Here is a 25,425-nt window from a genome sequence, read left to right as displayed (position 1 = left end):
AAATTCAAAATTTTTGCCATACTGTCCTATATTACATGCCCAATAAATACTATGCTGAGATAGTCTGACAATATTAACCAAGCTGTATATTAAAGAGGAAAAAAATCACCTTTACAAGCAGGATATTTGTAAAGAAGTGCTTTCAAATATAGTTTGAAAGTCATGTATAGTTTGAGTTGGTTATTTAACAAGCTTAAGCACTAAACTTATAGATGGCACTGGAATTTAAATAAAAAATATGCTATAACATTATATAACATATGCTTTATAGTCATTAAACTATTATAGAAAAGTAAGAAGATGTAATGATAGGACAAAGTGTTCAGAATATGTTCTTATATGAAAAAGCAAGGGCAAAACAACATATACAATTCTCTTTTGTAAAAATGTATATGTGTTTAGAAAGCATACTGGAATCATATAAGCTAAAGAGAAGTTAATTAAATGATGGTTACCCACAAGTGACAGACTTATGATTGATTCACATTTTCTCATAATTTTGTACATTTTCTACACTGAATAGTAAGTACTTCATAAGCCCATAAAAGCTATTTTTCAAATTTAAATTCCAATGGTTCCAACCATGGTTATCAGAGAGCTCCTTGATTATATGTTTCTCTTTATTAACTCTTTGAGCTTTGGGGTGCCAGGATGTGCTAGGCACACTCAAATGTTTGATTTCATTTAATTTTCACAAGAATAGTAAGAGAGATTTTAGCTTCCATTTTGCAGCCTGAAGAAACATGCTCAGAGAGGTAAAGTGACTTGGCCAGGGTTACACAACAATGGCTTGAACCTAGTTGAGGTGGTTTACTCACTAAGTCATGTCTGACTTTTGCAAACCTATGGGCTGTAGCTTGCCATGCTCCTCTGTTCATGGGATTCTCCAGGCAAGAATACTGGAGTGGGTTGCCATTTCTTTCTCCAGGGGATTTTGCCAACCCAGGAATCGAACCCAGGTCTCCTGCATTGCAGGCAGATACTTTACTGACTGAGTGAACCTAGGTCCTCTCAATCCACAGCCAACACAATCTCACCATCTATAATTATAGTATTAATAGTTGAATCCAAATCAACATAAGGACAAAGATATAACTGCCAATAAGATTAGTACTGGGCAAAACAAGATCAGGTGTTTCTAGTTTTTAAAGTAGAATTGGCATTATATTTCTTTTAAGTAAATGTATCTGGTACTTTTTTTAATACAGATACCACATATGAAAAAAATCCAATAGTTGATAACATGATGTAGAAATGGGAGACAACACTAAATGAAAGGAAAGAACACTAGATATGAAATCAGAGGAGATCATCTTTAAGCTTAGTAATGCCAAGATTAGCTATGGTTAATCACTATTCCTCTGGGTTTCTAATCAATAAACTAAAGAAGTAAGAACATTAAATATTCCTTCTTTTAGCTCTAGAATTCTATGGTATTGGGCTTAAAAATATGTAGTTAAATCAAGTGCAAGACTAGTTCATTTTGTTTTTATCCTTCATTTACTGTAAAGGAAAATTCTGGAGTTCAGTGAGATCCCTTGATTCACATTAATAGTTTCCTATTCAAGCCTTATAAAACTTTCCTTATATTTACTACAAGGACATGAATCATACAGTGACTTGATAGAAAGGGAGGCAGAATGATGTGAAGAAAAGAAAATATGCTTTGGAGTCAAAAGAGACTGAGTTTAAACCCAAATTTCCCAAACTTAAGCTGGTAAATTACGTTCCTCACTGAGCCAGGCTCCTCATCTATCAGAGGGAAATAATACACAGGATTCTCATAAGTATCAAAACCAGATAACATATGAAGTTTATCTGCTGCATTAAAAAATCTATTTTATACTCTATTTCCATTGTTTTTAACCTACCTCATAATGTGAAATCCTTTGTGATTCAGACTGAAGCACCACTCCACATACATTACAAAAATTATCTGCAAAAAGTTTAGTCTTTTCCTGTTCATTCCAAGTTATATCTATGAATAAAATAAAGGGAAGTGAGACATATATCACATCAATGAATAGTTAGAATACATATTGTTTCATGAGATGAGATGAGATGAGATGAAGTCGCTCAAGTCGTGTCCAACTCTTTGTGACCCCATGGACTGTAGCCTACCAGGCTCCTCTGACCATGGGATTTTCCAGGCAAGAATACTGGAGTGGGTTGCCATTTCCTACTTCAGGGGATCTTCCTGACCCAGAGATTGAACCCTGTCTTCTGCATCTCCTGCATTGGCAGGCAGATTTTTTTTTTTTTTTTTTTATCACTATGCCACATGTAAAACACAAAATTCCGAGGGTTGGTTTCTTAATCCTGCCTTTCATTATTGGTGCCCCAAATCATTTTATGAAGCTCACAAAGTTACTGGTACCCCCATAACTTCCCTGGTGGCTCAGTGGTAAAGAATCCATTTGTCAATGCAGGAGTGGGGGGTTTGATCCCTGGGTCGGGAAGATCCCCTGGAGAAGGAAATGGCAACCCACTCCAGTATTCTTGTGTGGAAAATCCCATGGACAGAGGAGCCTGGTGGGCTACAGTCCATGGGGTTGCAAAGACTTGAAAAAGTTGGACAAGATTGAGCAACTGAGCACTCACATACATAATCCTTAAAAAGGCATTGTTATAATACTGTCACTTATCTGGAGCTATGGCTCCAGTATTATCATATTTCCCTGGTGGCTCATACAGTAAAGAATCTGCCTACAATGTAGGAGACCCAGGTTTGATCCCTGGGTTGGGAAGATCCCCTGGAGAAGGGAACAGCAACCCACTCCAGTATTCTTGCCTGGAGAATTCCATGGGCAGAGGAGCCTGGTGGGGTAGAGTCCATGGGATGGCAAAGAGTCAGACACAACTGACCAACTAACACAAAAATCACACGGAACCACAAAAAACTTTGTCTATAGTAGGCAAACATTTTCCATTGTTATACAAACATTGGCACGCTCATTTGGCCAAACAAGTCTCACACAAGCCCCTGAAGTATTATTAATAACATCCACAAATTATGCTACATTTTTCACTGTAATAACACAAGTCAAAATATTTCTGAATTTACACTTGAGGTCCACACTTCAAACTAAGCTTTCTAATAGCTACAATGTATTCTGCCAAAATTTATTAGTGTATCTACAAGGTATAAATCACAAAACATCAAAATTTTGCTTGCTGTTTGGCTATTTAAATGAATAAGCTAATACTACACATACTTTCACGGTGAAATGCCCATGACATATCAAATGGACAAAAAATTGTAGAACAATAAATATAATACATTCATTTCCAACACTAAGAAAAATTAAATATACATCACATATAAATATGTGGAAAGATATAAATTAAATTTAAAAATGATTAACTTTGGGAAGGAAGGCCAGAAAAGGATGAAAGGGAAAAAATTTAACATTTTAATTTCTGTACAACTGTTTTAATTTTTGCAAGAAGTATGTAGGACTTTCTATTTAAAAACCTTTAAAAGTATTTATTTTAAAAGTTATGTTGGATATCTTCAACTGAGCTTTAGTTTTCAGTACCACTATATGGACTAAAAAGGCTTACTTAAATTGCATGTTCAAGATAATAATAATTTTAACAAGGAACATGTCAAAAACAAGTTGAACAGTTATAAATTTATGCCTATAATGTATAGTATCCCCTCTGAATTATTTTTAGGTTGTTCTAAAATATATCATTTCTCTAATTTTGACTGTAAAGTCAGCAAGGTAAAGAGTTTAACTAAAATATATTTCAGGACTTCCCTTAACTACTATATGCAATGAGCACAGTGATAAGATCTTGAACTTCTTATTAAAATTTGTAATAATAAGCAAATATTATCATTTGGTGGCAACATAACTTGTTACAGAGGGGAAGTTTCCATTAAGAAGGCAAAAGGAAACTACTAATTTAGAAGTTCAAGAATTCCTAAGATTTAACATTCACTTCTTTCCTAGATCAAACTTTAATTCCAGATTTCCCTACTTCTAATAGTCAAGGTTTGATACTGACAGTCAAGTTGGGAAATATGAAGGCTGAGTTTTTTAAACATAGTCTTTCATTATTGGTGACCCAAACATTTCCACGAAGCCCATGAAATTACTGGTACCCCTACAACTTTTCTTTTAGAATGGTATTGCCTAAACTTACTGCCTTTGACTCATTTTCTCAAACAAGTTCTTGGTCTGTATTTCTTTATTAAATGGTACGATATTCCAGACTCAAAATCTCAGCCATTATTCGCCACAGCAAATCACTGTTTCTTGTCCATTCTAGCTTATAATGTTATTTGATATCCATCTCTTCCTTTAAATTTACCATAACACTACCCGAGTTCAGACCCTCAATGTCTTGGACATCATTAAGATTTATTGTTATTTACTGAGGCTAGTTTCAAAATACTATGGTACACATTTTGGAAAGAGATAAGGCCTTTGTGTGTGTGTAAACAAGATAATAGCTTACTCTTTTAGTCCTTAAAACAAATCTGCGAGGTAAGTGTTATTTCCCAAATTCTGAAGGTTAGGAAATTAGGATTCACTGAAATCAAGAAAACTTATCACATGTGTTATTCCGTGGAGCTGGAACTTAAACTTTTTATCTTGACCTTTTCTATTATACATACAGAACTGTCCCACATGTTGAAAATGATGCAGCAAGTGAATAACTATTAATTTCAAGAAATTTACAATTTATCAGGGAAGATGTGTATAGAAAGAACTATGATCCAAAGATCAAAATGTCATAAGTGATATAAGACATAAGGTACAATGTATTCCTGCTGAGAAGTTTGGGGAAAGCTTTCAAGAGGAAAAGAGGCTTTGAACTTAGCTTTAAACAATGTATAAAATTCAGATAGAAGAGTGGAATAAAGGTACTGGGGGGGGGTCAAGAATATGATTTCATATTTCAAATATTTTGTTGTTCAGTTGCTCAGTCGGGTCCAACTCTGCGACCCCATGGACTTCAGCACACCAGGCTTCCGAGTCCTTCACTATCTCCCAGAGATTGTGCAAACTCATGTCCATTGAGTTGGTGATGCTGTCCAACAATCTCATCCTCTACTGCTCCCTTCTCCTGCCCTCAATCTTTCCCAACATTATCACATCAGGTGGTCAAACTATTGGAGCTTCAGCATCAGTCCTTCCAATGAATATTCAGGGTTGATTTCATTTAGGGTTGACTGGTTTGATCTCCTGGCTGTCCAAGGGACTCTCAGGAGTCTTCTCCAGCACCACAGTTTGAAAGCATCAATTCCTTGGCCTTCAGACTTCTTTATGGTCCAACTCTCACATCCAAACATGACTACAGAAAAAACATAGCTTGGACTAGACGAACCCTTGTTGGCAGAGTGATGTCTCTGCTTTTTAATAAGCTGTCTAGGTTTGTCATAGCTTTTCTTCCAAGGAGCAAGTGTCTTTTACTTTCATGGTTGCAGTCACCATCCACAGTGATTTTGAAGCTCAAGAAAGTAAAATCTGTCACCGTTCCCATTTTTCCCCATCTATTTGCTATTAAGTGATGGGACTGGATGCCATGATCTTTGTTTTTTGAATGCTGAGTTTTAAGCCAGCTTTCTCAGTCTCCTCTTTCACCTTCATCAAGAGGCTCTTCAGTTCCTCTTTGCTTTCTGCCATTAAGGTGGTGTCATTAGCATATCTGAGGTTATTGATATTTCTCCTGGCGATCTTGATTCCAGCTTGAGCTTCATCCAGCCCGGCATTTCACATGATGTACTCTGCATATAAGTTAAATAAGCATGGCGACAAAATACAGCCTTGACATACTCCTTTCCCATTTTGGAACCAGTCCTTTGTTTCATGTCTGGTTCTAACTGTTGCTTCTTGACCTGCATACTGGTTTCTCAGAAGGCAGGTAAGGTGGTCTGGTATGCCCATCTCTTTCAGATTTTCCAGTTTGTTGTGATCCACATAGTCAAAGGCTTTCATGTAGTCAATAAAGCAGATGTTTTTCTGGAATCCCTTTGCTATTTCTATTATCCAACAGATGTCAGCAATTTGATCTCTGGTTGCTCTGCCTTTCTAAATTCAGCTTGAATATCTGGAAGTTCCAGTTCATGTACTATTGAAGCCCACCTTGAAGGATTTTGAGCATTACCTTGCTAGCATGTGAAATGAGTGCAATTGTGTGGTAATTTGGACATTCTCTGAAATATTTTAGGATGTTTCAAATCCTAAAAGATTATGCTACTGAAGTATTGCAATATTCAATATGCCAGCAAATTTGGAAAACTCAGCAGTGGCTACGGGACTGGAAAAGGTCAGTTTTCATTCTAATCTCAAAGAAGGTCAATGCCAAAGAATGTTCAAACTACTGCACAACTGAGCTCATTTCAGATGCTAGCAAGGTAATGCTCAAACTCCTTTAAGCTAGGCTTCAATAGTACATGAATCAAGAAACTGCAGATGTATAAGCTAGATTTAGAAAAAGCAGAGGAACCAGAGATCATATGGCCAACGTCCACTGGATCATAGAAAAAGGAAGGGAATTTCAGAAAAAAATCCACTTCTGCTTCATTGACTACTTGAAAGACTTTGACTGTGTGGATCACAACAAATTGTAGAAAATTCTGAAAGAGATGGGCATACCAGACCACCTTACCTGCCTCCTGTGAAACCTGTATGCAGGTCAAGAAGCAACAGTTAGAACTGGACATGGAACAATGGACTGGTTCCAAATAGGGAAAGGAGTACTTGAAGGTTGTATTTTGTCACCCTGCTTACTTAACTTATATGCAGAGTACACGATGTGAAATTTTGGGCTGGATGAAGCTCAAGCTGGATTCAAGATGGGCAGGAGAAATATTAATAACCTCAGATATGCAGATGACACCATCCTAATGGCAGAAAACAAAGAGGAACTAAAGAGTCTCATGATGAAAGTGAAAGAGGAGACTGAAAAAGTGGCTTAAAACTCAATGTTCAAAAAACAAAGATCATGACATATAGTTTCATGACTTCATGGCAAATAGATGGGGAAAAATGGAAACAGTGACAGATTTTATTTTCTTGATCTCCAAAATCATTGTGGACGGTGACTGCAGCCATGGAAGTAAAAGACACTTGCTCCTTGGAAGAAAAGCTATGACAAATCTAGACAGCTTATTAAAAAGCAGAGATACTTAGTCATGTCCAACTCTTTGCAATTCTATGAACTACACAGTCCATGGAATTCTCAAGGCCAGAATACTTGAGAGTGGGTAGCCTTTCCCTTCTCCAGGGGATCTCCCAAACTCAGGGATTGAGCCCAGTTCTCCCAAATTGCAGGTGGATTCTTTACCAGCTGAGCCACAAGAGATTCATGTTGATGTATGGGAAAACCAATACAATATTGTAAAGTAATTAGCCTCCAATTAAAATAAATAAATTTATATTAAAAAATAATAAATAAAAAGCAAAGACATTACTTTGCCAACAAAGGTCCATATAGTCCAAACTATGGTTTTTCCAGTAGTCATGTATGGATGTGAGAGTCAGACCATAAAGTACACTGAGCGCCAAAGAATTGATGCTTTCGAACTCTGTGCTGGAGAAGAATCTTGAGAGTCCCTTGGACAGTCAGGAGAGCAAACTAGTCAATCCTAAAGGAAATCAACCCTGAATATTCATTGAAAGGACTGATGCTGAAGCTGAAGCTCCACTACTTTGGCCACCTGATGTGAACAGCTGACTCATTGGAAAAGATCCTGATTTGGGGAAAGATTGAAGGCAGGAGGAGATGGGCGCAGCAGAAGATGAGATGGTTGGATGGCATCACCAACTCAATGGACGTGAGTTTGAGCAAACTCTGGGAGACAGTGAAGGATAGGGAAGCCTGGGATGCGCAGTCCATGGAGTCATGAAGAGTCAAATACAACTGAGCAACTGAACAACAACAAGGATATGAAGAACAATAATTGAAAGCTTGGAATGAGGCTAACTCATAAATGGCTTCATTAAGGCATTTAGACTTAATTCTGCATTCAACAAGTGTAAAGAAGTGACTTAAAATAGGGCTATGAGTTAGGAATCAGTCACAGGCAAAAGGTCATGAAGTTAAACCAGAAGTGGGCAGTAGGCATAGAAAGGAAGAAGCGAATATAAGAGATGCATGTAAGCTAAGTCACATACGACTCTTTGCGACCCCATGGACTGTAGCCACAGCCTTGTCTAACTCAATGAAACCATGAGCCATCCCATGTAGGCCACCCATGATGGACGGATCATGGTGGAGAGTTCTGATAAAATGTGGTCTACTGGAGAAGGGAATGGCAAACCACTTCAGTATTCTTGACTTGAGAACCCCATGAACAGTATGAAAAGGCAAAAAGATATGACACTGAAAGATAAACTCCCCAGGTTGGTAGGTGTCCAATATGTTACTGGAGGAGAGTGGAGAAATAACTCCAGAAAGATGGAGTCAAAGCAAAAACAACGCCCAGTTGTGGATGTGACTGGTTATGGAAGTAAAGTCTGATACTGTAAAGAACAATATTGCATAGGAACCTGGAATGTTAGGTCCATGAATCGAGGTAAACTGGAACTGGTCATACAGGAGATGGCAAGAGAGAACATTGACATTTTAGGAATCAGTGAACTAAAATGGACTGGTATTGGTGAATTTAACTCAGATAACCATTATATCTACTACTGTGGGCAAAAATCCCTTAGAAGAAATGGAGTATCCATCACTATCAACAAAGGAGTCCGAAATGCAGTTCTTAGGTGCAATCTCAAAAATGGCAGAATGATCTCTGCTCGTTTCCAAGGCAAACCATCCAATATCACAGTAATCCAAGTCTATGCCTCAACCAGTAATGCTGAAGAAGCTGAAGCTGAACAGTTCTATGAAGACCTACAAGATCTTCTAGAACTAATACCCAAAAGAGATGTCCTTTTCATTATAGGGGACTGGAATGCAGAAGTAAGAACTCAAGAGATACTTGGAGTAACAGGCAAATTTGGCCTTGGAGTACAAAATGAAGCAGGGCAAAGGCCAATAGAGTTTTGCCAAGAGAATACACTGGTCATAGCAAATGCCCTCTTCCAACAACACAAGAGAAGACTCTACACATGGACATCAACAGATGGTCAATACCAAAATCAGATTGATTATATTCTTTGCAGCCAAAGATGGAGAAGCTCTATACAGTCAGCAAAAACAAGACCAGGAGTTGACTGTGGCTCAGATCATGAACTCTCTATTGCCAAATTCAGACTTAAATTGAAGAAAGTAGGGAAAACCACTAGACCATTCAGGTATGACCTAAATCAAATCCCTTACAATTACACAGTGGAAGTGACAGATTCAAGGGATTATCTCTGATAGAGTGCCTGAAGAACTATGCATGGAGGTTCATGACATTGTATAGGAGGCAATGATCAAGACCATCCCCAAGAAAAAGAAATGCAAACAGGCAAAATGGTTGTCTAAGCAGGCCTTGCAAACAGCTCTGAAAAGAAGAGAAGCAAAAAGCAAGGAGAAAAGGAAAGATATACACAGCTGAATGCAGAGTTCCAAAGTTAGCAAGGAGAGATAAGAAAGCCTTTCTCAGTAATCAATGCAAAGAAATAGAGGAAGACAGCCAGTCAGAATGGCTGCGATCCAAAAGTCTACAAGCAATAAATGCTGGAGAGGGTGTGGAGAAAAGGGAACCCTCTTACACTGTTGGTGGGAATGCAAACTAGTACAGCCACTATGGAGAACAGTGTGGAGATTCCTTAAAAAACTGGTAATAGAACTGCTTCATGACCCAGCAATCCCACTGCTGGGCATACACACTGAGGAAACCAGAAGGGAAAGAGACACGTGTACCCCAATGTTCATCGCAGCACTGTTTATAATAGCCAGGACATGGAAGCAACCTAGATGTCCATCAGCAGATGAATGGATAAGAAAGCAGTGGTACATATACACAATGGAGTATTACTCAGCCATTAAAAAGAATACATTTGAATCAGTTCTAATGAGGTGGATGAAACTGGAGCCTATTATACAGAGTGAAGTAAGCCAGATAGAAAAACACCCATACAGTATACTAACACATGTATATGGAATTTAGAAAGATGGTAACAATAACCCTGTGTACAAGACAGCAAAAGAGACACTGATGTATAGAACAGTCTTATGGACTCTGTGGGAGAGGGAGAGGGTGGGAAGATTTGGGAGAATGGCATTGAAACATGTATAATATCATGTATGAAACGAGTCACCAGTCCAGGTTTGATGCATGATACTGGATGCTTGGGGCTGGTGCACTGGGACGACCCAGAGGGATGGTATGGGGAGGGAGGAGGGAGGAGGGTTCAGGATGGGGAACACATGTATACCTGTGGCGGATTCATTTTGATATTTGGCAAAACTGATACAATATTGTAAAGTTTAAAAATAAAATAAAAAAATTAAAAAAAAAGAAATAGAGGAAGACAATAGAATGGGGAAGACTAGAGATCTCTTCAAGAAAATTTGAGACACCAAGGGAAAATTTCATGCAAAGATGGGCAAAATAAAGGACAGAAATGCTATGGACCTAACAGAAGCAGAAGATATTAAGAAGAGGTGGCAAGGATACACAGAAGAACTATACAAAAAAGATATTCATGATCCAGATAACTACGATGGTGTGATCACTCACGTAGAGCCAGACATCCTGAAATGCGAAGTCCAGTGGGCCTTAGGAACCATCACTATGAACAAAGCTAATGAAGGTGATGGAATTCCAGTTGAGCTATTTCAAATCCTAAAAGATGATGCTATGAAAGTGCTGCACTCAATATGCCAGTAAATTTGGAAAACTCAGCAGTGGCCACAGGACTGGAAAAGGTCAGTGTTCATTCCAATCCCAAAGAAAGGCAATGCCAAAGAATGCTCAAACTATCACACAATTGCACTCATCTCACAGGCTAGCAAAGTAATGCTCAAAATTCCAAGCCAGGCTTCAACAGTACGTGAACTGTGAACTTCCAGATGTTCAAGCTGGATTTAGAAAAGGCGGAGGAACCAGAGATCAAATTGCCAACATCCATTGGATTATCGAAAAAGCAAGAGCGTTCCAGTAAACATCTACTTCTGCTTTTCTGACTTCGCCAAATCCTTTCACTGTGTGGGTCACAAAAAACTGTGGAAAATTCTTTGAGATGGGAATCCCAGACCACCTAACCTGCTTCTTGGGAAACATGTGTGCATGTCAAGAAGCAACAGTTAGAACCAGACATGGAACAACAGACTGGTTCCAAATAGGAAAAGGACTACGTCAAGGCTATATATTGTCTCTGTGCTTATTTAACTTATATGCAGTGTACATCATGAGAAATGCTGGGCTGGATGAAGAACAAGCTGGAATCAAGATTGCTGGGAGAAATATCAGTAACCTCAGATACTCAGATGACATCATCCTTATGGCAGAAAGTGAAGAAGAACTAAAGAGCCTCTTGATGAAAGTGAAAGAGGAGAGTGAAAAAGTTGGCTTAAAACTCAACATTCAGAAAACTAAGATCATGGCATCTGGTCCTATCACTTCATGGCAAATAGATGGGGAAACAATGGAAACAGTGACAGACTTTATTTTGGGGGGGCTCCAAAATCACTGCAGATGGGGACTGCAACCACGAAATTAAAATACACTTGTTCCTTGGAAGAAAAGCTATGACCAACCTAGACAGCATATTGAAAAGCAGAGACATTATTTGCTAACAAAGGTCTGTCTAGTCAAAGCTATATTTTTTCCAGTAGTCATGTATGGATGTGAGAGTTGGACTATAAAGAAAGCTGAGTGCCAAATCGATGTTTTTGAACTGTGGTGTTGGAAAAGACTTTTGAGAGTCCCTTGGACTGCAAGGAGATCAAGCCAGTCAACCCTAAAGGAAATCAGCCCTGAATATTCATTGGAAGGACTGATGCTGAAGCTCCAATACTTTGGCCACCTGATGCAAAGAACTGACTCCTTGGAAAAGACCCTGATGCTGGGAAAGACTGAAGGCAGGAGGAGAAGGGGATGGCAGAGAATGAGATGGTTGGATGGCATCACCAACTCGATGGACCTGAGTTTGAGCATGCTCTGGGAGTGTGTTGATGGACAGGGAAGCCTGGTGTTCTGCAGTCCATGGGGTTGCAAAGAGTCAGACACAACTGAGCAACTGAATTGAACTGAACTGGACTGTAGTCTGCCAGGCTCCTCTGTTCATTGGATTCTCCAGGCAAGAGTACTGATGTGGGTTGCCATGTTCTCCAGGGGATCTTCCCGACCCAGGAATCAAACCTGCTTCTCTTATGTCTCCTGCATTGGCAGGTGTGTTCTTTACCACTAGAGCCACCCATATCTATGGAAACTAAAGGGTATTATAGCCTGAGCTTAAAACTTGCCATGAATATGATAAGCCTTTAGATCTATTGCATTTAAGCTTAAGCAATGCTGTTGCTGATGCAGGATGTAGACCTCTGACCTTTTATCCAATTCATTCATCCAAAATTACTTGTCAAAAGCAAATTCTCCTTTTGGGTATAATATAATGAATATGTTAACTTTAGTGAATCAAAAATTAAAACACACAAAAATCTAAAATTCAAAAAGAAGACATCAGAGTGATGTTGCATATTGGAGTGTACTTAAAAGGTGTACTTAAATAGTACACTTTCCTAATTCAAAGATGATTAAATTTACATTCAAAATTTCAGAAACAAACCTTCAGGTAAGAATCATTCTGAATCAGGGTTTCACATCAAATTCACAGGCACAGCTTCAAAATCAAACATGCTGAATCAAAATAAAACTCTCTGTGGGTGGTCCCATCCACCCACAAGTCATTCTCATGATCAACCATGCTTGAGAGGACAGGCTCAGATCCTTACCCATAATGACTGTACAATATCTTTTTAGTAAATAAGATGATTTATACAAAGGTTTGTCATCTAGAATGATACTTATCAAGCTAACAGAGCTTTAGTGTAACATGAAGAGAATTTTTTTTTTATGAAGGAAGGAAGAAGGGAGGGAGGAAATAAAAAGAAAATATTCTTTGGCACTACTTCAAATCTATTTAAATCTCCAGGATTGAGGACCAAGAATCTGTGTTTGTAAATAGGATCCCTAAGTAATATCTTTAAACAGCCAACCTAGTGATCCTTGTTGCATCTTCCACCAAGGTAGTCTCAACCCAGGCTGCACATTATAATCACCTTGCTTGTTTTCAGAACATACTAATGCCCAGGCTCCATTCCAGACCAATTAACTCAAATCTCTGGGAGTGGTTCCCGGCCATAGTTTTGTTTTTTCAAAGCTTTGTGTGTGACTCTGTTGCACAGTGAAGGTTGAGAATCACTGCTATCTTTTTTAGCAGCCAAATTTTTACTTCTTTTTTCAGTTGAACTGAAATCTGTTTTCCTACAGTAGGGGTTCTCAAACTTTAGTATGCATCAGAATCACCTGGAAAGCTTGTTTAAAGAGATTGTTGGACCCCATTCTAGGATTTCTGATTCCATAGTCCCAAGATAGGGCCCCCAAGAATGTACATTTTAAAAAAGTTCCCTAGTGATGCTGATGCTGCTGGTCTGGGGACCACACTTTGAGAATCACTATCTTAGAGTTTCCAGTAGTTCTAGTTCTATTCCTTTAAGTCACTGTAAGCATACACTTTCTTCTTAAATATTTTTAGAGAACCATTACATCTTTATTCCTTCCCTTTCTCTTGAGCCTATTTGTGAGCTGATCCCAGTTCTGTCATGCAGCATGATTTGTAAATCTCTAACTAGTTTGCCTAAATCCATGTCATTCATAAAGTGTAACACAAACACAATCACCCTAATGGGGGTCACAATCAGAACAAACTAATGAAATCACCTTAATCTTTTAAACTGTGGTAACAAAAAACCCATATAACATAAATTTTACCACCTTAACCATTCTTCAGTGTACAATTCACTAATTTTAATTATATTCTGCTCCCTATTTTGAATATTTCTTCTAGTAATGCAGCCTAAGATTGCTTTGCCATCTTTGGGTGGTCACATCATACTGTTAACTCATGCTAATTTTTTACTAAATTACAAACTTCTTTTCCACCTGGAAGTGAATAACCTCTGTACCTCCAAGACATAGTTATATAGATAGGATTTTTTCTGGACCCCCAAACAGATCCCATATACATTCAGATTTATCTCAGGAGGATTGTGGAAGGTGGCTTTTTACTGAGGGCAATTACAAATGATGGGGTATTGTTTTTCAGAGGTCATGCCATACTACCAATTCTCCTCAAGCTGCATTTCCCCTAAATTTGACATGAATGTAATGATATGCGAGGCTTGGAGAAGTCAAGCAATTGTCACAAAGTCACACAGCTAGTTTAAGTGTCAGAGTCAGGATTCAAACCTAAGTCTGCCCAAGATTTCCCTGAGAGCTGGCTCTTAAAAAGACCAAAGTCTTGAATGAGAAACTTCCTCTCTAGGTTTGGCATATATAAGAAACATATGTTTGATTCACACAGGATGCTAAATAAATATTCCTTTAGGCCCTACTTTACCCTGATCCCCACTCCTTGAGACATGATTTTGGGACATCCAGAAAAAAATGGCCTATAGCCAGCTCTGAAAATAGGAGAGAAAACTGGTGATAGTACAGATGTTTTTCAGGGGGAAGGCCAACTTCAGGAAGCAGATGTTAAATTAGGAGTAGGGGTAAGGTGAGTAAATGACATTGGCTGTGAGGAAGATGGCTGAGAGAGGAACTAATGTTTACTGAACAATCACTACATGCCAGGAACTGAAGTGTTCTCTCAAAGAACTAGACTTCAAGAGCTGGTTCTGATAGGAAGCAGGACCAAGGTATAGCTGAAGAAACTTGGAGATTTGTATCTTCCTCTCTTTTCTTTTCTTCATTATACTCTCACCATGTCTTTTTTAAACTGGTTAGAATAGGAAACAAATGTATTTTTGTTGGTTGATTGCTAAAATATGGGCTTATATCAATTTTTAATTCCAAAAGCAGTAAGATTGTAAAAAGCACTAGAAAGAGGGAGACTGTATTACAGACTTTACCCTGCAATTAACTAGCCATATAACTAAGAACATATCACAGACATATCATGTATCAGGTTACCATTTCTGTAGTTTCTTTTGTACTTGACTATATCATGGGTTGATGGTCAAGGGAAAAGACTGTATTTTAGAATACATACAGAAGCAAAATTTTGTTGGGGTACTTACAGACGGACCCAAATATCTTAGCTTTTTCCAAATGATAAGCCTATCAGGAAAGCAAAAAAGATGATTTGAAGTATTAAGCAGCTATTCAGTTCATACACACTTTACGGGTCTAAAACTTCAAAAGGTCCCAGTATTTCTTCCCCTAATCCTCCATTATTAGCATCTCCTTGTCTATGTCCTAACCCAAAAGCTGGTTCTTTCTCAAATATTTCTTGGCAATACACACATATTTCTGAGTATAAGGTTTTAGTCATCATAGCTAATGTCAGAAAGAAAACATCTTCTTAGCAAACTGAAGTATTATTTTAGTTATAATTTAGGTATCAGTGGCTCAGTTTTCAATTACAAAGAATACACCAAATTCATGGGAGATGGTCCTGCATCTTTCAATCTAATTTGGTTGGAGAGCAAGGATTAAAATATATATAAATAGATTACATATTAGAAAATCAAATGAAAAATACTGAATGCTGTGAAATGAGATTTCATCTTTTGTATGCAGCAAATAAGATGCTTTAAACATAGACAGTAAACATCTCCCAGTTAATCTTAAGTATACTGTTTTAATATTCCTAACATAGCACTTCTGAGATGTTCTTCATTCCTTGACATGTTTTGCCTGCTATCATAATCCTGGAAAAAATATGCATCAGTTCAGTCGCTCAGTCACGTCCGACTCTTTGCGACCCCATGGACTGCAGCATACCAGGCTTCCCTATCCATTACCAACTCCCGGGGCCTGCTCAAACTCACGTCCATCGAGTCGGTGATGCCATCCAACCACCTCATCCTCTATCATCCCCTTCTCCTCCTGCCTTCAATCTTTCCCAGTACCAGGGTCTTTTCCAAGGAGTCAGTTCTTCGCATCAGGTGGCCAAAGTATTGGAGCTTCAGCTTCAGCATCAGTCCTTCCAATGAATATTCAGGGTTGATTTCTTTTAGGATTGAATAGTTTGCTCCCCTGGCTGTCCAAGGGACTCTCAAGAGCCTTCTCCAACACCACATTTCAAAAGCATCAATTCTTCAGTACTCAGCTTTCTTTATAGTCCAACTCACACATCCATACATGACTACTGGAAAAACCATAGCTTTGTAAGATTTATACTCTGAATCAAAGCACACCTTAGGGCAGACTGGCAGTGAGATCTTAATGATACATTGGTATACTCTCAAATATGGACTGGGATATAGTGTCTTTGAAGCATACAGGAATTTCTGATGCTGATACCATTTCTTTGTGTTTTAACATAAAACAAAAGCAATGGGTCATAAAGAAGTACTGTCAAAAACTAGGTTCAATATGGGAAGAGAACCTAAGTCTGATAATGGAGCGAGAGCTTAAACTCATAGGATATGGAAAAGATTAAGAATAACTTTTAAATATCTGTTTTTTCCAGAATCAGCAAGTTCTATAGAGTGTAGATATATAGTCATGTAACACAAGTTTCAGTTTGGAGCAATGAAAAAGTTCTGGACATGGATAGTGGTGCAGGTGGCATAAAAACATGAATGTCACTGAATTGCACACTTGAAAACGCTCAAAATGGAAACCTTTATATTATGCATATGACAATAAAAAATAAAATATTGAAAAAAATTCAAAGCACCCTTCTTCTCCCTGAACTAAAGGCAGTTGACAACCTGCAGAGCCAACTTGTCCCTCAAGAAACTGCATGAACAAGTAATAAACCTTTGTTTTGCTAGCAGTAGTGTGCCTGCATGCTAAGTCGCTTCAGTCGTGTCCAACTCTTTGTGACCCTATGGACTGTAGCCTGCCAGGCTCCTCTGTCCATGGGATTCTCCAGGTAAGAATAGTAGAGTGGATTGCCAGGCCCTCCTCCAGGGGAATCTTACTGATCCAGGGATTGAACCCACATCTCTTATGTCTTCTGCATTGGCAGATGGGTTCTTTACCATTAGTGCCACAAGTGTAGTGTAGTGTTAGTCGCTCAGTCGTGTCTGACTCTTTGTGACCTCATGGACTGAAGCCTGCCAGGTTCCTCTGTCCATGGGGTTCTCCAGGCAAAAATACTGGAGTGGGTTCCCATTCTCTTCTCCAGGGGATATTCCCGACCCAGGGACTGAATCTGGGTTTTCTGCACTGCAGGCAGATTCTTGACCCAAATGATCTTCTACTGAATAACATTTATGAAGGCTATTTTAAATGAAAGAGTGATTTTGTGACAAATTATAAATGGGATCTTATAAAAAAGAGTTCATGTATTTGATGCTCTTACAATTTGATTATATTTATGTATAGTTGTAGCCTTTGGTTACAGAATGAATCAACCAATTTTCTATTAATGAATGTGCTTAATCTCTTTACTTCCTTTCTACAAGGAATGTTTACATGACTTGAGAAAATAAAACTTTCATAATAACTTGAAATGGGAGAGAAAACCATGACCTACAGTACTAGGTAGTAGTAAAACAATAAGTAGTAGAGCATTGGGTAGTAGTAAAAAAAAAAAAAAAAAGCAGCTTTTGAGTTGGTCAAACAGATTCAAATCCTATCTCTACCCTTAACTGTATAAACTTGAGAAAATTATTTAGCCACTCTGAGCCAGTTTTTTCATCTAGAAATACATTACCTCTCTCAGGATGTGATGAATATGAAATAAAATAAAAAATTTTTAAATGTTTAACACACAAAGGCACTCAAAGTATGCTTGTTTACTATTTCAGGAGCTTTGAACCTTTTACTTAATATTATATATAATTGTTTTATTTCAGATCAGAGTAATTTGAGAAATAATCTAGTCTAGAGTTTCTCAATCTTGGCACTATTTTCACTTTGGGCCAGATAATTCATTGTTGTGAGAGGCTGTTCTATGCATTGTAGGATATTTAGCAGCATCCCTGGCCTCTACTCTGGAGAAGGAAATGGCAACCCACTCCAGTATTCTTGCCTGGAGAATCCCATGGACAGAGGAGTCTGGTAGGCTACAGTCCACAGGGTCGCAGAGTCAGACACGACTGAGTGACTTCACTTTCTTTCTTTCTTTTCTTTCTGGCCTCTACTAACTATAATAGAATTTGGTAGCACTCCCCAGTTGTCACAACCAAAAATATCTCCAGATATTGCCACATGTCCCTTGTGGGGCAAAATTATCTCTAGTTTATAACTGATTTAGTCTAATGTCCTCATTTCAAAATAATGAAACTAAGGCCCAGGAAGATTACAGGAAATAAAGGACTGGAGAAGTTAATATTTTAAAGACATGATTCTAGATACAGGTGCATTTGGACCATGGACTTGAGCATTACTAAAATTCCCTGTGTTGACACAAATATATGCAATTTAGATTGTACCAGAATATCTGCCTTTGGGGGAAAAAAAAAGCAAAGAGGATTCATTTGCCAGAATCTCATTTTTAAAGGGACTTTGTTAGATTGTGTCTACTCCAAATAGCTGCAATATTATGCTAAAGTTCATGTATACAAAATGCAACTGAGTGTGAAATCCAAATGATCATACTTGAAATTTCCTTCTAGTACTATTAGACAACACCAGACAATTTAGGATGAAATAGATTTTTTTTGTGACAAAAGAATAACATATATGGCTTGAATCAGAAAATAATAATGAAATCTGTGCTTATAATTTGGTTCATTCTCTCTAATGGAATTAAAAACCTTGCAAGATCTCTGAGGAAAAGAACCAGAAGATCATCACATGTCTTTAGTTCTAGGTAAGAAAAACTTTGTTCACTCCAATTAAATTTTCTTTGGTGATGAGGGTGAAAGAGGAGAGTGAAAAAGCTGGCTTAAAACAACATCCAAAAAACTAAGATCATGACATCTAATCTCATCACTTCATGGCAAATAGATGGGAGAAAAGTGGAAACTGACAGATTTTATCTTCCTGGGCTCCAGAAGCACTGTGGATGGTGACTGCAGCCACGAAATTAAACCATGCTTGCTTCCTGGAAGAAAAGCTATGATGAACCTGCTGCTGGTGCTGCTAAGTCGCTTCAGTTGTGTCCGACTCTGTGTAATCTCATAGACAGCAGCCCAGCAGGCTCCCCTGTCCCCGGGATTCTCCAGGCAAGAACACTGGAGTGGGCTGCCACTTCCTTCTCCAATGCATGAAAGTGAAAAGTGAAAGTGAAGTTGCTCAGTCGTTTCCGACTCTTAGTGACCCCATGGACTGCAGCCTACCAGGCTCCTCTGTCCATGGGATTTTCCAGGCAAGAGTACTGGAGTGGGGTGCCATTGCCTTCCCCGATGATGAACCTAGATAGCATATTAAAAAGCAGAGATATCACTTTGCTCACCAAAGTCCGTAGTAACAAAGGTCTGCTGACAAAGGTTTTTCCAGTAGTCATGTATGGATGTGACAGCTAGACCATAAAGAAGGCTGAGCAGTGAAGAACTGATGCTTTCAAACTGTGGTGCTGGAGAACACGCTTCAGAGTCCCTTGGAGAGCAAGGAGATCAAACCAGTTAATCCTAAAGGAAATCAATCCTGAATATTCTTTGGAAGGATGATGCTGAAGCTGAAGCTCCAATACTTTGGCCACCTGATGCCAAGAGCTAATTCATTGGAAAAGAACCTAATTTGGGGAAAAATTGAGGGCAGGAGGAAAGGGGGGCAGCAGAGGATGAGCTGTTTGGATGGCATAACTGACTCAATAGACATGAATTTGAGCAAACTCTGGAAGACACTGAAGGACAGGGAAGCCTGGCATGCTGCAGCCCATTGGGTCACAGAGTCAGACAGGGCTTAGCAACTGAACACCACCACAATGTGATATGAAGTTTATGCTTATTCAAATTATGTGACTCTAATTTATAATTGGCTATATTTACTAAAATGAATCTTACTTGCATTTGTTACATGACAATAGATTTAGTTGTACAAAACATCAATTTTTCTCAAGACAATTTATCAGATATTTATGGTAAGAACTAGCTACTAACTGTTTTAATGCTTTGCTGAAGTAAGAATTTCATAGTCCAATTGATCTTGATGCCAAAAAAAAAAAAAAAAACCAGCATCATAAAGAATGCCTTACATGTTCTATTTTAATAGGGACAAGAATGCAGCAAACCTCAAAAGGGTTGGCTGCAATACTATGAACATATATCTCATTCTTAAGTTACAGATTTTAAATCAGGAGCCATTAAGAAAGCTAAGATGTAAACATTTTAATTCTACCAGAAGTATATGTGCTATATTCTCCATGACTGTACCTTTAGAAATAATCTTTCTCAAACATTCTTGATTAAAATGTATTTTTAAGAAATAGCTGACTTGACCTTTGCAATCTTTAAATACCATCATTATCTTAGGAAAGAATGAGCAGAGCTCAACACTAAGTTGTAGGACACTAGGGAACTGATGTTAACCATGCCAAGGAGTTTTAACTCTTTATTTCTCTAAAGGGCACACTCCATTTAAGGAGTTTTCAGATATAGATTAATTGTGCCAGAAATGCCGATCTGTACCTGTCAGCATTATGAACACTCATAGCTATAATGCTACCTTTACTTTCTCAGATTATAAAATTAGTACCTGACCTATACATTTGGCAAGTTTTATTTACACAGATTATCACAATAAAAAAAACAACGAAGGCTTTCTCAGGGCATATTAACAATTATAAAATGTAATGGAATTAACAAAATAATTGGGAGTACTTGTTATATGTTTAATATTTATTGAATATTGAAACTAAATTCTTGACCTTCAAAATCATAAGCACTCTGTGGCTAGCTAGCTCAGCAGTCATGCTTATGAAGTTAGAAACTGAATTCAAGTCCTGTCTAAATTCATTAATTTACTTAATCCATGAGAACTACATTGCATCAGAAAGTCACCATGTCCCTCATTCCAACAGGTTAGTAAATGTGAATGGATCTGCAAGACTGGTTTCAGGTGGAAAAGAATCAAAGTTCATATCCTAACAGATATATATGATGAATATAATATTAATAGATGTTTATGAATCCAGATGCTTAGTCAATATTTTCACATACTGACACTCAATAAAGCAGAGGATCGGAAACTTAGAAATGGTCATTAACCTCTCTCCAGATATCCCCACCCTGCCAAAAGCAGAGAATTAAAAATTAATTCTAACAGTTGGCTAATTATTCTTCCTTAGTACTAACATTAGATGTATCATATGATTTGCTTTAGTGTGCCTATAATATTTGAGACAACGTGGGCAAAGTACAGATTTACAATGAACAATGGCACAGTCTTGACAGCTTAGAAGTCTGACTAGTTACACTTAAAACTGTCTTTTCCCCAACTATTTTATTTTTACTTTATAATTTTACTATCAAGCACTACTATTGAGCTCTATAATATAGCTACGTCTAGAGCTCTATAATATAGCTACGTCTAGTTTGCCTGTATATTCTGGGCACTGAGCCAAGCGTTTGGTGCAGGCATGCGCGCATGCACACACACACACACACACACACACACACACACACACACACGGCATTCAATAAATTATTCCTGAATGAATGAAAAAAAAGGCTATTAACTAGGTTTTCTCATGCTGGCCTTGAAACTTTTCTTAAGAACATTAAGACAAAGGAAAGCCTTGTTAGGTAATTGCTATGCAAACAGATCATTAAGTAAAATGCCAGGATGTCCTCCAATTTAAAACAGAATCTATGTAATAATTCCTTTTTCTTAAAAGGAAGAAGGAAATAAACAAGAGGGTTTCTGTTTATTTTTGTTTAGATTTTTACTATGATCATATGGTAACATCAATACTGGATGAAAACTCAGTTTTGAGCCATTATACATTTTTGAAAAAACTTCACTGAATGAAATATGAAAGGTCCTAGAAAATCTCATGACTTGCCCCTCTCCATGAATTTGTTTCTTTGTATGTGTTTTTTCATACGTGTTCACTTGGCATTTATTTGTTGATTTGTTTTTAAGCTGATTGTCCAATTTCCCACTTGGAGCCTTTCAAAGCTTCTAATCTTCCCTGCTTAGCAATTTCTAATCTCCACTGACATTTGCTCATTACCAACCCCAAGACAGATGAAAGCCTCAGGAGTATTGACTATAGTTGAAAATGGATCAGCAAATGTTTTAGCAAACAACTTTTAATAGTCCTATCTGTAGTGGATTTGTAATAATCTGCTGCTGCTGCTAAGTCAATCTGAATCTTGACAATTCTTTGCCACTTGTTAGTCATCTTTAAACTAGGACTTAAAAAACAAAACAAGCAAAAGATATTGGCACACCACCAAGAAACATTTTTCTCTCCTCTCCTTTATCCACTATCATAACTGGTGACAATTTATGGCCTCTATAAATATCTAAACAAAAATAACTTGATATCTAAATAGCATTTTGGACAGTGTACTATATCAACTATGTCTCATTTGTTAAGTGAAAAGTCAGGAGTTTTGGTTTGGACTGAACAGTTAATGAAGGATATTTACCCCAAATGAAATGGTAAGACATAATTTTTAGATAGCAATTATATTTGGTTTCTCATATCCTAGTAAACTGTATCAACACTAACAACAAAGATTGTATTACTCACTGAATGTCAGGTCATAAATCTTGGTCAAGGTTTCTATAGTTTATGAACCACTGTTCTAGTGCACAGCCATGGAAATGCTATTGAAAGAATATCAATGCAGAACTGCAAAACCACGGTTCATACTTTCAGATCTGAAATTGATCTAGAGTTTGGCTAGTTCAATACCTGTATTTCATAAATGTCAAGACCCAAATCCAGGAAGCTTGAGATCTGTTCAGGGTCAGAAAAATCTAGCAGATAAACTAACACCAGAACCTAGATTCAGCAGACTCCTATTTTAGGGCTCTCCTCATTTTTACCAGCTAGAAGTAGTATAGACAGGGTATTGCCACTACTTTCTTAATTTGTAACTCTTAAAGTCATTAATACCTGCATATATTCAAAGATACTGCAACCAAGTCAGTCACAGAGCCAGGCAAAAAGCCATCTTTTCCATAAGATGCTGGTCCTAAACCTTACTGTGAAAAGGCCATGTGAGTCAAACTGAACTGTGATCTTGACTCCTGAAAAACTGTTGACTCCTGAAAAACTGTTCTCTCCTTTGTGTTGGTTATAGACAGAAACTTTGGTATAAAAATAAAAATTCCAGAAGGTTTCATACTTTTCATCCCTGAGCAATTGTGTTTAAGTCCAGGATGACTGAAGACACTAAAAAGAAGTCTTTCAAAAGCTGCCTTCAGTAAAAGAGATCATAAATTTTAAAAACATCATGTATAGTGTATTTCTAACTTCTATATTTAGTAAGTGCCATTTATGTAATGTGCCTATGACAAACATTGTAAGGGATTTTCTTCTGCTTTGCCATTCCTCCAAACTGAAAGATGTCATAGGTTACGGGATACATCATTTAAGAATGTGAAAACTATTTTTATGGAATACTTTTATTTCTACTTCTAGGAAAAATTAACTTTGATTATTTTACTCTATTTTGGGGTCCACGATCTTTCACTTTGGAGGCAAATTAGCAGCATAGGGTAACACAGTATACTGGAAATTAATAATGAAATTTACGATGGCAAAATGCTTTACAGAGATTTTCTGCGGTGGACTCGGTCTCACCCAGATAAGAAGCATTTCCAAAATTGCTTTAAAACACATTTCAATGGCAAATTTTACAGTTTGCTATTAGTAGGCTGTTCACAAATATATAGTACTTTGTGTGAACTAAATACCACTTCAGCTGAAATAGTCACGAAATATCTTATGTTAGGAGTAATGTGTGTTGGTATGTACATTATTTATTAAAGCCAAAACCACCTTAAAGATGGGCACAAAAACCTTGCTTTAGAAGGTTACACCCTCAAATAGCCAAAGAAAATTCTGAAATCTGTGCCTCTGCCACTTTTCTTTCCTTGGTACAACCCCCTCCACCAGACCCTACGACTCTAAAATTCAACCGATCCTACCTTAAAGCTCAACATACACTCTAACCTCCCCAAATGTCTAATCCCGGCTCTCCTTAAATACACTACTCTAAGTTTCTACACTGAAGGATGCTGAATTTCCCCAAGGGAAATTTCCTCCCTCTCGTTTCTTTGGCCGTTTCTCTCTCATCTCTTGCCCCTCTCGCCGTCAGTCCCACTTCCCTTTCCCTGACCTTCTAGTTCCAGCGCACTTTTCTACCTTGCTCTCTCTCCTTTCACCAAATCACACCTCGGATTCCTAGAGAGAGCACACTAAAGCGCCCTGGCTGGGAGAGAAATTAAGTGTTTTTTTTTTTTTTTTTTCCTTCCGTTCGAACTCCTGGCTTGTGAGTACCTGCAGTTCCTTTTCCTGGGGGGCCCCATCCTTTTCGGGCAGAAGGAGGTAGGGAAGCCCCTCTCTGCTTCATCCCTCTGGCACACTCGGGGATACAACGGCGGGGCGGGGCGGGGCGAGCTTGGCCTTTACTGCGCCACAGCAGGTGGGGGGTGGGGCGGTGGCGAACCGCGCCCAGTCCGCTCTGGGACAGGCAGAAGAGAGGCAGCAAAGGAGATGGGGCCTCCCCCACACCCCGGGACGGGAACTCACCTTCTCTCAGGCAAGGGCGGGTGTCTACTTTAAAACTACTGCCCCCCCTCCCCGCCGCCGCCATAGTGGAGCCGCCAAAGCCGCCGCCGCCGCCGCCGCCGCCGCCACAGTCACCGGCAGGCGGGCAGGCAGACGTGGAGGTGGCGGAGGAGGCAGGCACAATCGCTGCCGCTGCCGCCGCCGCCGCCGCCGCCGCGGAGGCGGTGGCGGTGGAGGAGGAGGAGGAGAAGGAGGCGACAGAGACGGTAGCTTCCTGAGGGGAAGACTCCGCTGCCAGCTGTGTGACAGCGTTCGGCGCCGCCGCCATCGCAGCGAGGCGCCGACAATTGCTCTTGCGCCTCACTCCTGTTAAGCTCCTCTTGCCCCGCCTCCCGCTTAGCCCCGCCCCTTAGCTCCTCTTTTCCTTGCTTCGGTTCAAGCCTCTTTCTCGCTCCTTCTCTCCACCAATAGGAACGCTTCAGACCCGCGGGTCACCCCCTCCCTTCCCCCCACGGCTTGGCGTAACCAACCTCCCTTTGGAGGGGAAGCGACCGTGGCCAAGGGCAAAGGGCAAAAAGCGCGGGATGTAAAAGCACGTGGTCTTCACACAGTGATGTCTTTTCCGTTGGAGGAGCTAATCTAAAACCAATTTAAGGAAAAGAATGTCTGGAAACCAATTTATTTCATCACCAAAATCGCTCTGAAATATATCTTC

At 38.8% G+C, this 25,425-nt stretch overlaps 1 protein-coding gene across 1 annotated transcript in view; it reads right to left on the bottom strand.

Moving 5' to 3' along the window:
* The window catches only part of ZMAT1 (zinc finger matrin-type 1), a 42,430-nt gene extending 17,392 nt beyond the window's left edge, over positions 1-25,038 (bottom strand). The window contains exons 1-2 of the mRNA XM_055563898.1: positions 24,732-25,038; positions 1,872-1,978 (exon numbers count right to left, since the gene is read on the bottom strand). Of these exons, the coding sequence (XP_055419873.1) occupies positions 1,872-1,978; positions 24,732-25,038 (414 nt within the window). The remainder of the gene's footprint in view (positions 1-1,871; positions 1,979-24,731) is intronic.
* Positions 25,039-25,425: the final 387 nt, after the last annotated feature.

The sequence above is a fragment of the Bubalus kerabau genome, chromosome X (genome assembly GCF_029407905.1).
Source record: "Bubalus kerabau isolate K-KA32 ecotype Philippines breed swamp buffalo chromosome X, PCC_UOA_SB_1v2, whole genome shotgun sequence".
Taxonomy (NCBI): domain Eukaryota; kingdom Metazoa; phylum Chordata; class Mammalia; order Artiodactyla; family Bovidae; genus Bubalus; species Bubalus kerabau.
Note: the sequence above shows the minus strand (reverse complement) of the source record. Positions and strands in the feature narration are given on the sequence as shown.